Source organism: Sorex fumeus, unplaced genomic scaffold (genome assembly GCF_029834395.1).
Source record: "Sorex fumeus unplaced genomic scaffold, SorFum_2.1 ptg000007l, whole genome shotgun sequence".
Classification (NCBI taxonomy): domain Eukaryota; kingdom Metazoa; phylum Chordata; class Mammalia; order Eulipotyphla; family Soricidae; genus Sorex; species Sorex fumeus.
The window spans coordinates 32,297,677-32,313,446 of NW_026606064.1; the positions used below are offsets into that span (position 1 = coordinate 32,297,677).

The 15,770-nt window shown below is 40.5% G+C and overlaps 1 protein-coding gene across 1 annotated transcript; it reads left to right on the forward strand.

Moving 5' to 3' along the window:
- The first annotated feature begins 4,015 nt into the window (after positions 1-4,015).
- Positions 4,016-5,187, forward strand: LOC130015940 (pyruvate dehydrogenase protein X component, mitochondrial-like). The gene has a single exon (XM_056106678.1). It carries the CDS (start codon positions 4,016-4,018, stop codon positions 4,670-4,672), a length of 657 nt encoding a protein of 218 aa, XP_055962653.1. The 3' UTR covers positions 4,673-5,187.
- Positions 5,188-15,770: the final 10,583 nt, after the last annotated feature.

Sequence of the window (15,770 nt, forward strand, 5' to 3'; positions counted from 1 at the left end):
CCCCCCCCCCCCCCGCCGCCCACCCACTGCTCTTCCCCTTTGGTCGCCTGCATTCAGATTGGGTGGACCCAGGCCACTTCCCCAGCCAGGGCAGCCCAGGCCATGGGGCAGATGGTGGAGGAAACAAGGGCCAAGCCGGTTGATTGATCAGATGACATTTATTCCATTCTCCCCATGTGCTGCCCCAGTCTCTCTGAGCCCCCTATTCTAGTCTTCACTGCTCCTCATTCCTGTCTCCTTCTGTCTCTCCCGCTCATCTCTCCACAGTCCATCTCTCAGCCTGGGCTCTCTCTCTCTCCACATGCTTGCTCCTGTATTCTTCTACATTCTTTTCTCTCTGTTCCCCTTGCTAGTCTCTCCGCGGTCCATCTTGCCGCCCTGCACTCTTTCTCTCCAGCTCTCTTCTCTCCAACTCCCCAGCACTCTGCTGACACTGTACCCAGTCAGGTAGCCAAATCAACACAAGATAGCCCTTCCTGAGGGCCCACCAGGTTCAAAGGGAACACCACTTAAGAGGTATTCCAAAGCCCTTCCTGACTGCCCAAGTGCAAAATACCCCTTACGGTGTTTTTCTCTTTTCCTTAGTCTAATAACTCTATCAACATCTCAATACTAGTTATTTTTGTATGGACACAGTAAGAGATAACATTGAGGCTTGTAGGGCAGCTCTCCTGGGAACATCTTGCCACAGACTCAGACTAAAGAGCTCAGGCCAGATTAATCATTCCTAACCCTAGCTGTGTCCAAATCTATTTATTACTTTTTGGATCATGACAGCATTTGTCCATGACCAAGCTCTTAATTTATAATTAAGCATTATTGTACTTTGGCCAGGCCCATCTCGATGCCAGGGTAGCACATAGTTTACCGTTTGCCCTGGTTCCATCCAGTCCCTCTTCGGGACCCTGCCTTTGGGGGTGCTAGGAAGTAAGGGCAGCTGAGGCTTAGGTGAGAAAATAGATGCCCAAGAGGAAAATATCACTGAGAGTCACATTACAAAAGCATAGTTATACTGTCTTCTTGTATCCATACAAAAAGGACATTTCTCTGAATAAACTACCTGAGGCTATGCAGGAAGGACAAAACAGTGTTATCCTACAAATGATTACTGAAAAATAATTATCGCATGAATGTTTTGAAGAAAATAAGAAACAATTTTAATTTATATTTTTTTCTCTTGTATAAAACTCGGGTTATTTTACCTATCAATATAAAGTGAGATCATTGCCCACACTATTATTTTAGTACCTGGTTTTTGGAAAATGTTTTCTATGAAATAGTGACCCAACTCTTAATGTCCTTGTGATAATAATAATAATCAAAACTGCAATTAAAATCTATTTTTGTAATATGAAATACTAATTTTTGTTTTAGAAAAAATTGTAATTAGATGTCTTAAAGTAACTATGTCAATACAGATAAAATCTTAATAAGACCACATTTTCCTGCATATCTTTGCATGTTAATTGAATTGTTACCCCAAAATTTAAAAGGCTATTAACAAAGGGAAGCACATTTATTGGAAATTTAAAAATTGCAGTTAAGGAATCACAGAATCTAGCAAAAACCTACCATGTCCAGCAGAAAGGCAGAAATAGGGATATTTGGTTAGGTACTTATTTTGTTTTTTATAAAAACAATAGGAATGAGGTCATGGATTTCATAGTGGCCTGATGAGGGTAAAAGGGCTGGTAAAGGGATCACAAAGTAAGATAAAGAGTCACTTTATAAGTCCTTTTGAATAGGATTTTCTTTTTATTTTTGACTTCTCCAAACTCTGGAAGCTAATAGGCCAACACTGATCAGTGAATAGGTCCCATTGTCATGGAAACCACTTCTGCACTCAAAGTGGTACCATCCTGGCAGGTTAACATACTGGGAATGGTTGTGGCACTCAATGATTTCCTGTGTTCATTCATCAATATCTGCCTTGCAGAAAAACACAAACCCACCACGACATTAATTTCTTTTAACATTAACCTTCCAGTAAACACCCGAGATATGCTTGTGTCAACAAAGTAATTCAAACTGGCTAATCACCTAAAATAAAAGTTAGAGCATTTATATTCTTTTATTAAAGGTGAATGCTGGAGTGGGAAGATGAGCATGCATTGGTGGCCATCTTGTGGAGCAGCAACTCATTCCACTCAGATTCACAGGGATTATAAAACTCCATGCATTCTTTAATTTTGACTGCCAGACAATTTTCTACACTATTACTATGAAAATGCAAACCAAAAAAAGCCTCATATACAATTGGAAATTGACTACTTACACTATAAAAAGCTGACATAAGTGTAATCACTTTAAATTTGATCTCAGGTGGAAATACAAATACATTGCTTGTCTGTCCTCTTTAAACTGGGTCAGGTCCATTTTAATCTGACTTTTGTGCATGGTGTTAGGTAGAAGTCTGAACCCTGTTTTCTTTTGCATATAGCTGTCCAGTTTTGCCAGCACCATTTGTTAAAGAGGCTTACCTTGCTCCACTTCGCATTTCTTGCTCCCTCATATGCTCATATATTTGAGGGTATGTGTAAGGATGTTTAATCCTATTCCACTGCTCTGTGGGTCTGTTTTTGTTCCAATACCATGCCATTTTAATTATTATCGCTTTGTAGTACAGTTTGAAGTTTGGGAAGGTGATGTAAATGTATCTCATGATGATTAATTAAAATAAAATTTAAAAAAATAAAAGAAAGTCAGATACTAATAAGAGACGAATCAGATACTAATAGAGAGCAGGACAGGCCTCAGGGAAGAAAACTAGTCTGCCTTAGCTGATAGCACCAAGTTCCCAGAAGTTAGGTCATCATGGACATTTCAGTCCCAGCAGAACGTCTAGATGATTCCAGAGGTTTCTTTATAAAAAAATTTTAATTAGTCACTGCGGAAAAAAAATGGGTCAGACCCTTGGCCTTTGCTCAACTTCCTGAGTTTAAAGAAGTCAGAAAGAAAAAAGAAAATCCTGTTTGAAATGTGGGCTGTGGGTGTAGGCATGGCTGCAGCTGTAGTTGTGGCTGTGGTTACGGGCCTTTGGCAGGGCAGGGTCTGCCCCTCCTCCCCAACACTCCATATCTTTTCATATTTTTATTTTATTTGCTTTTTGGATCACACCCAGCGATGCACAGGGGTTCCTCCTGGCTCTGCACTCAGGAATTACTCCTGGCGGTGCTCAGGGGACATATGGGTGCTGGGAATCGAACCCGGGTTGCCCACGTGCAAGGCAAATGCCCTCCCCACCGCACTATCGCTCCAGCCCCCTTTTCATTTTATTTTTGGTCAGTTTAAAGAGACAGCAATTGCTCTGGTTTATTTTGTTTTGTTTTATCTTTTTTTTTTTTCTGTCGTAACCTACTCAGCTCCAGTTTTAATTTTGTTTTGCTTTTTTTTTGGACAATACCCAACTGTACTTGGGACTTACTCCTGGCTCTGTCCTCAGAAATCACTTCTTAAGGGTTTGGACGATCACATGGGCTGTTAGTGAGCAAACCTAGGTGGGCCACAAACAAGGCAAATGCCTTCGAAGCTGTACTATTTTTATAGCCCCCAGCTCCACTCATCCAATCCCTGTTTTAAATTTACTCCAGTGATGTTAACTATCCATTCCATCTGCTCCATTACTTGAGATGTTAAACTATTTAAATACCATAAGAAGAGTTCTTTCACTGGTAAATGTTAACTGATTTTTTTCTCCTAAAATTAAACTGCATTTTGCTCCCCCTCCCCCCACATAAGTATCTAAATATTGACTTAAAAAAAAAAGACCAATTTAACAGGGCTGGAGCAATAGCACAGCAGGTAGGACGTTTGCCTTGCATGAGGCTGACCAGGGTAAGATTCCCAGCATCCCATATGGTCCCCCGAGCACCGCCAGGAGTAATTCCTGAGTGCATGATCCAGAAGTAACCCCTGCGTATCACTGGGTGTGATCTAAAAAAAAAAAAATTTAACGAGTTGTCAAAGGAATTTTTTTCTCCTATAAATACACAAAATAGCACAGACATACAAGAAAATGAAAAGCAACAGGGAGAGGTTAACTGAATCTAAAAGTACTGTGCCTCATGCATATGCTTCTACGGACTGTGACCTTGGAGCTGTCCTAAAAGTTAGACAAAAACTAGTTAAAGATGACATTAAAGTGTCAGTAAATGATTTTATCATCAAGGCAGTAGCAGTCACCCTTAAACAAATGCCAGACGTCAATGTAAGCTGGGATGGAGAGGGTGCAAAGCAACTTCCCTATATTGACATTTCAGTGGCTGTGGCAACAGACAAAGGTTTAATTACGCCAATCATCAAAGATGTAGCTGCTAAGGGTATACAGGAAATTGCTAACTCTGTAAAGGTTCTGTCAAAGAAAGCAAGAGATGGAAAATTGTTACCTGAAGAATACCAAGGAGGATCTTTCAGTATTTCCAACTTGGGGATGTTTGGCATTGATGAATTTACTGCAGTGATCAACCCCCCTCAGGCCTGCATTTTAGCTGTTGGGAGATTCCGACCTGTGCTGAAGCTCACTGAGGATGAAGAGGGAAATGCCAGGCTGCAGCAGCGCCAGCTCATCACCGTCACAATGTCCAGTGATAGCCGAGTGGTCGATGATGAACTGGCCACCCGGTTCTTGGAAAGTTTCAAAGCAAACCTAGAGAATCCTATGCTACTCACTTAGTTCCCAGACAGTGAGAAGTTGGACTTTGGCTTAATAATATAGTTGTTACAAAGAAACATACACAAAAGGAAGACAGGCATTGAAGAGTGAAGTGTATGGAATGCTTATTTATTTAAGATGAAAGAATTTGACCAGGTTGTCTTTATTTTCAGTTGGGGTGTAATGATGTAGAAATATGAGATAACAAACTGTAACTAATGAAAGAACACTTGGTTAAGGCAGATCCTATTTTAACCTCTGGTGCTAAAAGGGGTGTTGAACTAGATGTAAATTAAATTATATATTTGGCTCATTTGAGTATTTTACAGTATTTGAGACTATATAATAGATTTTAAAATCAAAAATGTTAGAATTCTGGCATATATTAAAATTAGAAATAGTCATCAAAAGAAAGATGCCCATTAATTTAGCAGTGAGACCTCACTTTTATAAGCACTGCCCTAGACATACTTGAAGAATTTAATGTGTACAGAAGTATATTCTGGATAATAGTGAATAAATAAGGATTGCATTGTAAAAAAAAAAAAAAAAAAGGCTTACCATCAGTAATACAGGTCTTGAGCATTATTGACCTTAAATAAAGTAGTGTTCAATATGTAATTATAGAAATGCATATGCTCTAATAAGGATGCATTTAAAACCAACCCCTCTAAGCAGACTCAATCTAAAAGGTTAAGTACTTAACAATTATAAAATGTGGACAACATATCATTCATTTCACCTTTACTTTAATGGTTGCACAAAATCAGTTTTAGATCCTGAAATTTAACCTTGTTATTTCCAATAGGGAATTTATTGTCATTCCAACTACATAATCCACTATATTTAATCTCTCATTCACATATTTTCAAGAGAAATATAAAAGCATTGACACTTTGGGGAAGATTTTTCCTAGTTTCTATTTTTTTAGGAGGGGAGGGGATTCTTGAGTCACACCCTCAGGGATTGGTAGGGATCACCTTGTGAGATGCTGATATAACCTTGGTCAGTCATGTATGAGGCGTATGTCCTTCCCACTGTACCATCACTCCATTCTCCAGGAAGACTGCTCCTGATAGACAAAAGGAAGGTGAGTTTCATCACTCTTCTAAGGTCAAACTTGCTGATAAGGTAATACTTAAGTTCCCATTTTAAAGAAAATTGATCTTTATAGATAAAACATGTCTTTTTTGTGTGTGTATTAACGCTCTGCTCTGAAAAGTCTGAAGATCTACTCCTTTTTTTTCCTTTTCAGTGATTTTTTTTTATTAGTGAAACACCATGAGGTACAGTTATAGACTAACACATTTTTGTGCTTGGGTTTTAATTATACAATGATCAAATACCATCCCTCCACCAGTGTCCACTTCCCACCACCATGGATTCAAGTATCCCTCCCACCCCCCATCCCCCCCATCCCACCCTGCTTCTGTGGCAGGGCATTCCCTTTGGTTCTCTTTCTCTTATTGGGTGTTGTGGTTTGCAAAAGAGGCAATGGGTGACAATCATGTTTGGTCTATAGTCTACTTTCAGCATGCTTCTCCCATACTGGGAGGATCCTCCCAACACCTTTATTTGGTGTTCCCTTCTTTATCTGAGCTCCCTTTTCCCCTAGTATGTGTGGTTGGCCTCCAAGTCCTGGAGTAAAATTCCTGGTACTAATCTCAGCCATTCTTGGGTGTTAGTTTCCTATTTTGTTGCTTTATGTTCCCCAGATGAATGCAATCTTTCTATGTCTATCCCTTCTTTCTGAGTCATTTCGCTTAACATGATACTTTCCATGTAGTACCACTTGTATGTAAATTTCGTGACTTCATCTTTTCTAACAGCTACATAGTACTCCATTGTGTAAATGTACCAAAGTAAGAAAATTGATCTTTATAGACAAAACATGTCTTTTTTTTTTTTGCGTGTATTAACCCTCTGCTCTGAAAAGTCTGAAGATCTACTCTTATGTTCTATGCCTTTTAGTATAGAGCAAGAACCAAGGATCCTGTCATTTAAACTTCCATTTGTAAGAATATCATTGAAAATGCCAGAAAAGCAGAAATCCAAGGTTTTATTTGGGTTGTCCACATGGAAGGTAAGGTGGGACAGAGATCTGAGGTTATAAAAACAGAATGTTTTGCACTGTTAAACTAATTAAACAGAAAGATTCATTAGGTTAAGGTAACTTTAAAGTGGAGATATACATGAGCAAATCAAAATATTAGCCTGTAAAGTCTCCAGGTTATGCAATTAAGACCCATGAACCAGCAATCATATTCAATTATACTTTAAATTATAATCAATCAGATGATTTATTTGCTCCTGCAGTTTCTCTATTTTCCTTTTCCCTGGATTCCTTCCACAAGACATGTCTAACCACTTCTGATTTAATATGACCCTATTTTAATCACATTTTAGTCATTTAAATTATTAACTAAATATGTTAACATGCTTCAGTTTATCTCTTAATTTCATCATTTGGACTGTGGGAGATGTGCATGATGATCCCATACTGAATCTGGGTTCTTTATGGTAAGGAATTATTTGTAGTCATTTTCAAACATTTTAACTTGTAATATACAAAATTAAAACATTCAACTGAAAGAAATATATCATTTAGGAGAGATAATAATCCCATTTTGCTGCTGTTGTTGAGATATTGCTAAATATACATATGGTGACTTATAATACTGAATTTATTATTTTTCACACTCATGATTAAAACTGCATTATATAGGGGCTGGGACGATTGTACAGCGGGGAAGGCATTTGCCTTGCACACGGCCACCCCAGGTTCGATTTCCCACATTCCATATGGTCCCCCGAGCATCCCCCAGGAGTAATTCCTGAGTGCAGAGCCAGGAGTAACCCCTGTGCATTTCTGGGTGTGTCCCAGAAAGAAAAAAAATCTTCATTATAAAAATGGTGTATTCGTTTAGAAATATTGCTTATATTTACTCCCACATTTCATCATCAGTTTTTTTCAACCCCTCCCATGCAGCTCAATATTATTGTCTTAATTGCTAGTGAGGTCATATTTTGAGCAGACTGCAAATATATTTATTTTCACTACTATCCAGACGCTTCAGATAAGTACTTTTAGAATTCTTGCTTCATGTTCCTATATATTACTGTAAATGCATTCTTAACATAGGTAATTCTTTCACATAACATTGTAACTTTTGTTTTTACTTCATACTTTGACTTTAGCTGTGCACCTACAGTCTCCAAAGCAGGTGGATGAGTCTTCAGTACAGCTTTCTGTGCTGTGCTCCTGAGCATTCTTCTCAGGACGGTTCTGAGCAAAGTTTTCATCAAAATTTAAATAATATCATATGCTGATGTAGTCACTGGGTGACATGGAGGCACTGTGCTACAGTAACAATTTAAAATGGTGCTTGGTAGGAAGGAATAAGAAATTGAATATTAAGGCTGGAAGGATAGTAGAGCAGGTAGGGCATTTGCCTTGCATGCTGCTGACCCAGGTTCGATTCCCAGCATCCCATATGGTCCCCCGAACACCACCAGGCGTAATTCCTGAGTGCATGAGCCAGAAGTAACACCTGTGCATCGCCGGGTGTGACCCAAAAAAGAAAAAAAAAAAAGAGGTCGAATGTTAAAACACATGAGAGCAAAGACAAATTAAAAATTTTGACATTGATATCGCAATCGATTGCACATGTATAGAAAAAGGAAAATAATTCCATAATCTTAGGATAAGGCAATAATAATCAAAAGTTACATTAAACATTATTAAACCAGGTTTGAAAGAGAGAAAATCTTTCACAAACTTTGGAGGAAAAGTTCAAGACCACTTAAACAATTTGCATGGCCCAGGGCTAAGTGTAAATGCAGAGCCACTTGTTTCAAAGGTAAAAAATTTGCTAGTCTGAGAAGTAGTTAAGTGGAAGAGTTTCTACCTTACCTGAGAAATCCTTGAGTTTGACCACTCTGTCCAGTATATTTGAACAATCACTAGCACTACAGCTCTGATCTCTAGCACTGCTATTATACCCAGTATCCAAAGCACAACTTCTGGCACACAAAGGTGCAAGTGCACAAACAAGAATGTCATCTCCAGTGAGGACTGCAAGCAAAGTGTTCAAACTTGATGAGCATGACCAGAGAATGTGTGACCCTTGTGACTTCTGGCTCATGCACTCAGGAATGTGTGACCCCAACCAAATTGTTAGTACCACAAGGGATAGTGCAAAGTCCAGAGAGTACCTATATTTTAAATTTAGTACCTATATTTTAGGATCTTAGGAATATTTTCTCCCTTCAAACTTTAAATGAGTAAAATAAAGGCACAAGAAAATCCTAAATATATATTATTTAAGATTATTTATTTATTTTGAGTCTGGCGCCTTAGACCACTCGGCCATCCTGACACACTGGAGCGATAGCACAGCGGTAGGGTATTTGCCTTGCACTCAGCCAACATGACTGACCCGAGTTCGATTCCTCTGCCCCTCTCAGAGAACCCGACAAGCTACCGAGAGTATCTCGCCCGCACGGAAGAGCCTGGCAAGCTCCCTGTGACGTATTCGATATGCCAGACACAGTAACAACAAAGTCTCCAATGGAGACGTTACTGGGCCCGCTCAAGCAAATCGATGATCAACAGGAGGGCCTTTACTTTTACTTTTACTTTACTTTATTTATTTATTTTGAAAAGTAATTTTAAATAGAGCAATAGAGTGAAACCAAAACTTAAAAAGCAAATTTTTATAACAGCCCAAATAATTACTGGCATCAGTGGTGTCGGTGTCCTTGTCAACACGAACTTGGCCATAAGCATTGGTTCATTCGAATGCATAGCAACCCGAATCGAATGATTACACTTGAATAGATGTGGCTCACTGCAGGCAGTTTCTATCTTCGTTGTCTACACACCAACATCCAATTATGATGAAGAAGAAATTGAGAAGTTCTACATGGAGCTGGAGAAGTTCTATAAAGAAGATCACACTTTCTACAAGATCCTTGTTGGTGATTTTAATGCCAAGATAGGATCGAGAAGATCAGCTGAAGAACTTCACATCGGGACCCATGGCCTAGAATGGAACGAACAGGGTGAGAGACTGTCTGAGTTCATCATGTCGACAAAGATCATCCATGGTAACTCACAGTTCCAGAAGGCTGAATCTAAACATTGGACTTGGGAATCTCTTGGGACTCTCCTGGTGGACGGTTCCACAATGAAATTGACCACATCATATTCAATCGATGGTTTTGCCTGACTGATGTCGCTGTTGTCCCAAAAATCCAAACGGGTTCGAACCACCATCTCCTTTGTGCAAAATTCTACTTCACAGAGATGGGAGAAAGGGCTGAAAACTTTAAGAAGAGAACTCCCAGAATGACCACCAACTGGGAGCTCTTTAGCACTATTGCAGCAACATGGGAAGATGCTGTCGTTGACAACATTGATGAGGAATACTATGGACTGGTTCAACACCTCCAAGATTGTGCGAAGAATGCCAAGAGAGAGATAGCCACAAAAAGATGCCTGTCTTTCAAAACTCTTGAGCTTATTTGTCAACGTGGCTTGGCACAAGCCTCGGGCAACCACAAGCGAATGTCCGAGCTCGAAAAACAGTGCAGAGAAGTGATAAAGAAAGAATTCAAAGAGAGAAGAGCAGCAGTGCTGGCAGATGAGGCAGAAACTGGGAAAAGCATTCGCAACGCCTGCCTGTCCTTCACCAACTATAAGACCAAGATGACTGCTCTCTGACTTCCTGATGGATCTATCACATCTTCCAGAAGGGCAATGGAAAAGATTATCCATGACTTCTACTCAGATCTCTTTGATAGCCACGTCCACCTGTCCACATAGCAAATTCCACAGGATGGATATGTCATTCCCAATGTTCTCCCTTCTGAAATCTGACACGTCATTTTGTTGGTAAAGAAGCAAACAGCACCCAGCCCAGACAAGGTCAGACCCGAACATCTGAAGAATCTGCCCTTGGTACTCATCAATACACTGGCTCGGCAATTCACACGCTACCTGTCTGAATGCAAGGTTCCATTCCAGTGGAAAACCAGCAGGATTGTGCTACTGTACAAGGAGGGAAACATCCACAACATTAGCAACTATCATTCTATCTGTCTATTGTGTGTCATCTACAAGCTGTTCACTTGAGTCATCCTGTATAGGATTGGCAGAACAATAGATGAAGGACAACCATGCAAGTAAGCTGGGTTCTGCAAAGGATTCAGCACTATCGACAATATCCACACAATAACCAAGCTCATTGAGGTTTCTCAGAAGTTCAAGATGCCACTCTGTCTAAAGTTCATTGATTTAAAGAAGCCCTTTGATTCTGTTGAGACAGAAGTGGTCATTGAAGCCCTAGCCAAACAGGGAGTTCAAACCCAATACATCAGGATCCTCCATGAGCTATATTATGAATTCACTACTAGGATCAAACCAGTCTACAAGAAAGTGATCATCGACGTCAAGAAAGGGGTTCAGCAGGGTGATACTATTTTACCAAAACTCTTCAGTGCCACCCTCAAGAACGTCATGGACAACTAGAATGGGAAGGAATGGGAGTGAAGATAGATGGTTGGCAACTACACCACCTCCGCTTTGCTGATGACATCATTCTAAAAACACCAAACATTAGCCAAGAGGCACAAATGCTGGTGGACTTCGACCGTAAGTGTTGTAAGATCATACTACAGCTGAATCTCAGGAAGACAATGTTTGTGAGAAACAGTTTCATTCCAGACATTCCATTCGCTCTCAACATAACGAACATCTCTGAATGCAAGTTATGTGTGCCTAGGGGGAGAAATCAACATGACACCTGGCACCTGAGCTGTACAGGAGGAAGAGAGTGGCTTGGAATACTTTCAAGAACGTCAAAGAAATAGCTAAGAGTTCGAAGAACCTCCAGCTCTGGGCACATCTCTTTGATTCTACTGTTCTTCCTGCATTAACTTACGCCTCAGAGACCTGGGCCCTACAAAAACAGGATGAGAACGCTATTTGGGTCTCCCAAAGAGGAATTAAAAGAGCTGTGCTTGGAGTAACCCACTTCACTCAAATGAGAGAAAGAATCTGGAGTTCTGATCTCCATCAATGATCAAGAATCAGGAACACTGTCTCATTTGCAAGCCGTCAAATATCAGATGGACTGGACACGTAATGAGATTTGGAGACAACCACTGGACTAGAGCCGTTACCAACTGGATTCCATGGGACGTCAAAAGATCGCATGGCCACCCACCTACCAGATGGTCAGATTTCTTCATCAAGACTCTGAACAATCGTTTTGAGGCTCTTCATGTTCCTAGAACGAGCAGACGCTATTGGGCTGCACTGGCAAGCGACAGGGACAATTGGAGACATCACTGGTGCCCACTCAAGCAAATCAATGAGTAACGGGATGTCAAGTGATCAATGATCAAGTGATTCCAAATAAATGTCAAGGCATATTAGAAGCCCAGAAAACTAATAAAACAGGAAACCTGTGAATAATAATGCACATATTTTACAATTTTATTATTTTTTTGCAATTGTAAAAATCTAAAGTGATTTCTTTTGCAGAAGAAAATACTTTATCTTAAACTAATGGAGATTTTGTATATGTGAATTTGATAAGTCTAATCCTGATTTGCAAGATAGCATACGACCTTTATTGATTTAAATCTACATAACTAATTTCATTAGTAAGTACCTCAAGAAAGAAACTAAAACACCATCTGCAGTATGGAAGCACGGTAAGCAACGGTCCTCCCATTGTTCATAGATTTGCTCGAGCGGGCCCAGTAACGTCTCCATCATGAGACTTGTTGTTACTGTGTTTGGCATATTGAGTACGTCACGGGTAGCTTGTCAGGCTCTGCCGTGCGGGCAAGATACTCTCAGTAGCTTGCCGAGCTCTCTGAGAGGGGCGGAGGAATCGAACTCGAATCGGCCATGTTGGCTGCGTGCAAGGCCTACCGCTGTGCTATCGCTCCAGCCCAGTATGGAAATACTCTAACAAACTAATCTCATTTGCATTATCAAATAGCCATTTAAGACACAAGACACAAGACACAAATAAGCAAATGTTGCTTCCAGAGAAAATGAGGTAAATAAAGGAATTTGGAGAAATTTTGATTTAAATGTTGATACTCAGATTTGCTGATATAGAAAACAATAATTAGATTAATATAAAATACTATTTAGTTATTCAGAAACAACTATCACTTATTCTAAACTTATTCATACTTGAGTAAAAAGATTATAGATGATTTATTGAAATTTATCCCACAAATAAGTTTATTAAAGAGACACTATATGATCTATACATGAAATGGGTATAATCTATATATGTGAAATCTATAATTATATGTGAAACCTATCCTATGTGAAAATTCACAATTTCTTTAGTGTATTTCAGTTTCTGCATAGTTTTCCAGTAAAAATAACTGGTTTACCTTTTCTTGCCCTAGAGGGCCTAATGTAAAATAACTAATTTACCCAAATTTTATTTAATAAATTTTGTTTGAATTTGAACACATCTTTAAGTGAGGAAGAAGTTTGGCATGTTAAATATTTTCACACAAAACTAAGCATTTATAAGTGGTGGCATTTTCTGAACTTCACTTTGAAAATTGTACTGTATATCAAACATGAAGAAACGATAATATCGACTATGGATACATTTAGTATTCTGAGAATTTTATTATTTATTTCACAGTTGAATCGTATTTGCATTTTGCAAAAACAATTCAAATATCTTATTCAGATTTGGGGAGCTAATAATCTTGACCCTTTAATTCTGATCAGGTGACATATTGAGATTTACATCCAATGCAGGACATTGGCTGATTTTAGAGTAATGCAGACAACCTGGATAGTGTGGAAACTTTAAATTATTCATAAAGGCATATGACCAAACAATGAAATGAGTGTGTAGTTTTAATGTAGAAGACCATGATACCTACCACCGCATGAAGTACAAAGTACCTCCAGCAGCACTGAGCACTGATCTGGTGTACTTTCAAGCAATGCCCAGATGTGGCCCCCAAACAACAATCACTTAATCACTTAATCACTTAACTTCCCATTAGTCGTCAATTTGCTCGAGCGGGCGCCAGTAACGTCTCCATTTGTCCCTGTCGCGTGCTAGTGTAACCCAATGGCATCTGTTCGCTCCGGGAACATGAAGGGCCTCAAACCGATCATTCATGATCTTGACGAAGAAGTCTGACCATCTGGAAGGTGGGCGGCCACGCGGTCTTTTGACATCCTGTGGAATCCAGTCGGTAACAGCTCTAGTCCAGCGGTCGTCTTTAAATCTCATTACGTGACCATCCCATCTGATTTTTGACACCTTGGCATATGAGACAGCGTACCTGATTCTTGATAGTCGAGGGATGTCAGAACTCCGGATTCTCTCTCTCATTTGAGTGAAACGTGATATTCCAAGCATAGCTCTTTCTATTCTTTGGGAGACCTGAATAGCGTTCTCATCTTGTTTGCTTAGGGCCAGGTCTCTGAGGCATATGTTAATGCAGGAAGAACAGTGGAATCAAAGAGATGTGCCCGGAGCCGGAGGTTCTTCGTCCTCTTAGCTATTTCTTCGACGTTCTTGAAGGCGTTCCAAGCCGCTCTCTTCCTCCTGCGCAGCACGGGTGCCAGGTCATTTGTCATGTTGAGCTCTCGACCTAGGTACACATAGCTGTTGCATTCGGAGATGGTCGTTCCATTGAGAGCGAATGGGGCGTCAGGAACAAGGCCGTTTCTCATAAACATTGTCTTCGTAAGATTCAGCTGTAGTCCTACCCTTCCACACTCAAGGTAAAAGTCGGCCAGCATTTGTGCCCCTTGGCTGATGTTTGGTGTTATTAAAACAATGTCATCAGCAAAGCGGAGGTGGTGTAGTTGCCGACCATCTATCTTCACTCCCATTCCTTCCCATTCCAGTCATCCCATGATGTTCTCGAGGGTGGCACTGAAGAGTTTTGGTGAAATGGTATCACCCTGCCGCACCCCTCTCTTGACATCAACGATCACTTCTTTGTAGAATGGTGAGATCCTGGTAGTGAATCCGCAATACAGCTCACAGAGGATCCTGATGTATTGGGCTTGAATGCCCTCATTGGCTAGGGCTTCAATGACCACTTCCATCTCAACAGAATCAAAGGCCTTCTTTAAATCAATGAACGTTAAACAGAGCGGCATCTTGAACTCCCGAGAAACCTCAATGAGCTTGGTTATCGTGTGGATATGGTTGATGGTGCTGAATCCTTTGCGGAATCCGGCTTGCTCGCATGGTTGTCCTTCATCTAGTGTTCTGTCAATCCTATTTAGGATGACTCGAGTGAACAACTTGTAGATGAGAGACAATAGGCAGATCGGGCAATAGTTGCCAATGTCATGGATGTATCCCTTCTTGAACAGTAGTACGGTCCTGCTGGTTTTCCATTGGGATGGAACCTTGCATTCAGACAGGTAGCGAGTGAAGAGCCAAGCCAGTGTATTGATGAGTACTGACGGCAGGTTCTTCAGGTGTTCAGGTCTGACCTTGCCTGGGCCGGGTGCTGTTTGTTTCTTTACCAACGAAATGGCGTGTCGGATTTCGGAAGGAGAACGTTGGGAAGGACATATCCATCCTGTGGAATTTGGTATGTCGACAAGTGGACATGGCTATCGAAGAGATTTGAGTAGAAGTCGTGAATAATCTTCTCCATTGCCGTTCTGGAGGATGTGATGGATCCATCAGGATGTCGGAGGGCAGTCATCTTGGTCTTGTAGTTGGCGAAGGACAGGCGGGTGTCATGAATACTTTTCCCGGCTTCTGCCGCATCTACCAGTACTTCTGCTCTTCTCTCTTTGAGGTCTTCCTTGATCACATCTCTGCACTGCTTTGCGAGCTCGGACATTAGCTTGCGGTTGCCTGAGGCATGCGCCAAACCACGCTGGCGAATTAGCTCAAGAGTTTTCGAAGATAGGCGATTTTTTGTGGCTATCTCTCTCTTGGCGTTCCTCGCACATTCATGGAGGTGCTGAACCAGTCTATCGTATTCCTCGTCAATGTTGTCAACAATGGCATCTTCCCATGTTGCCGCAATAGTACCACAGAGTTCCCAGTTGGTGGTCATTCTGGGAGTTCTCTTTTTGAACTTT

Excerpts from the sequence above, each read along its gene's own strand:
- LOC130015940 (XM_056106678.1), top strand. The coding sequence starts at position 4,016 with ATGAAAAGCAACAGGGAGAGGTTAACTGAATCTAAAAGTACTGTGCCT.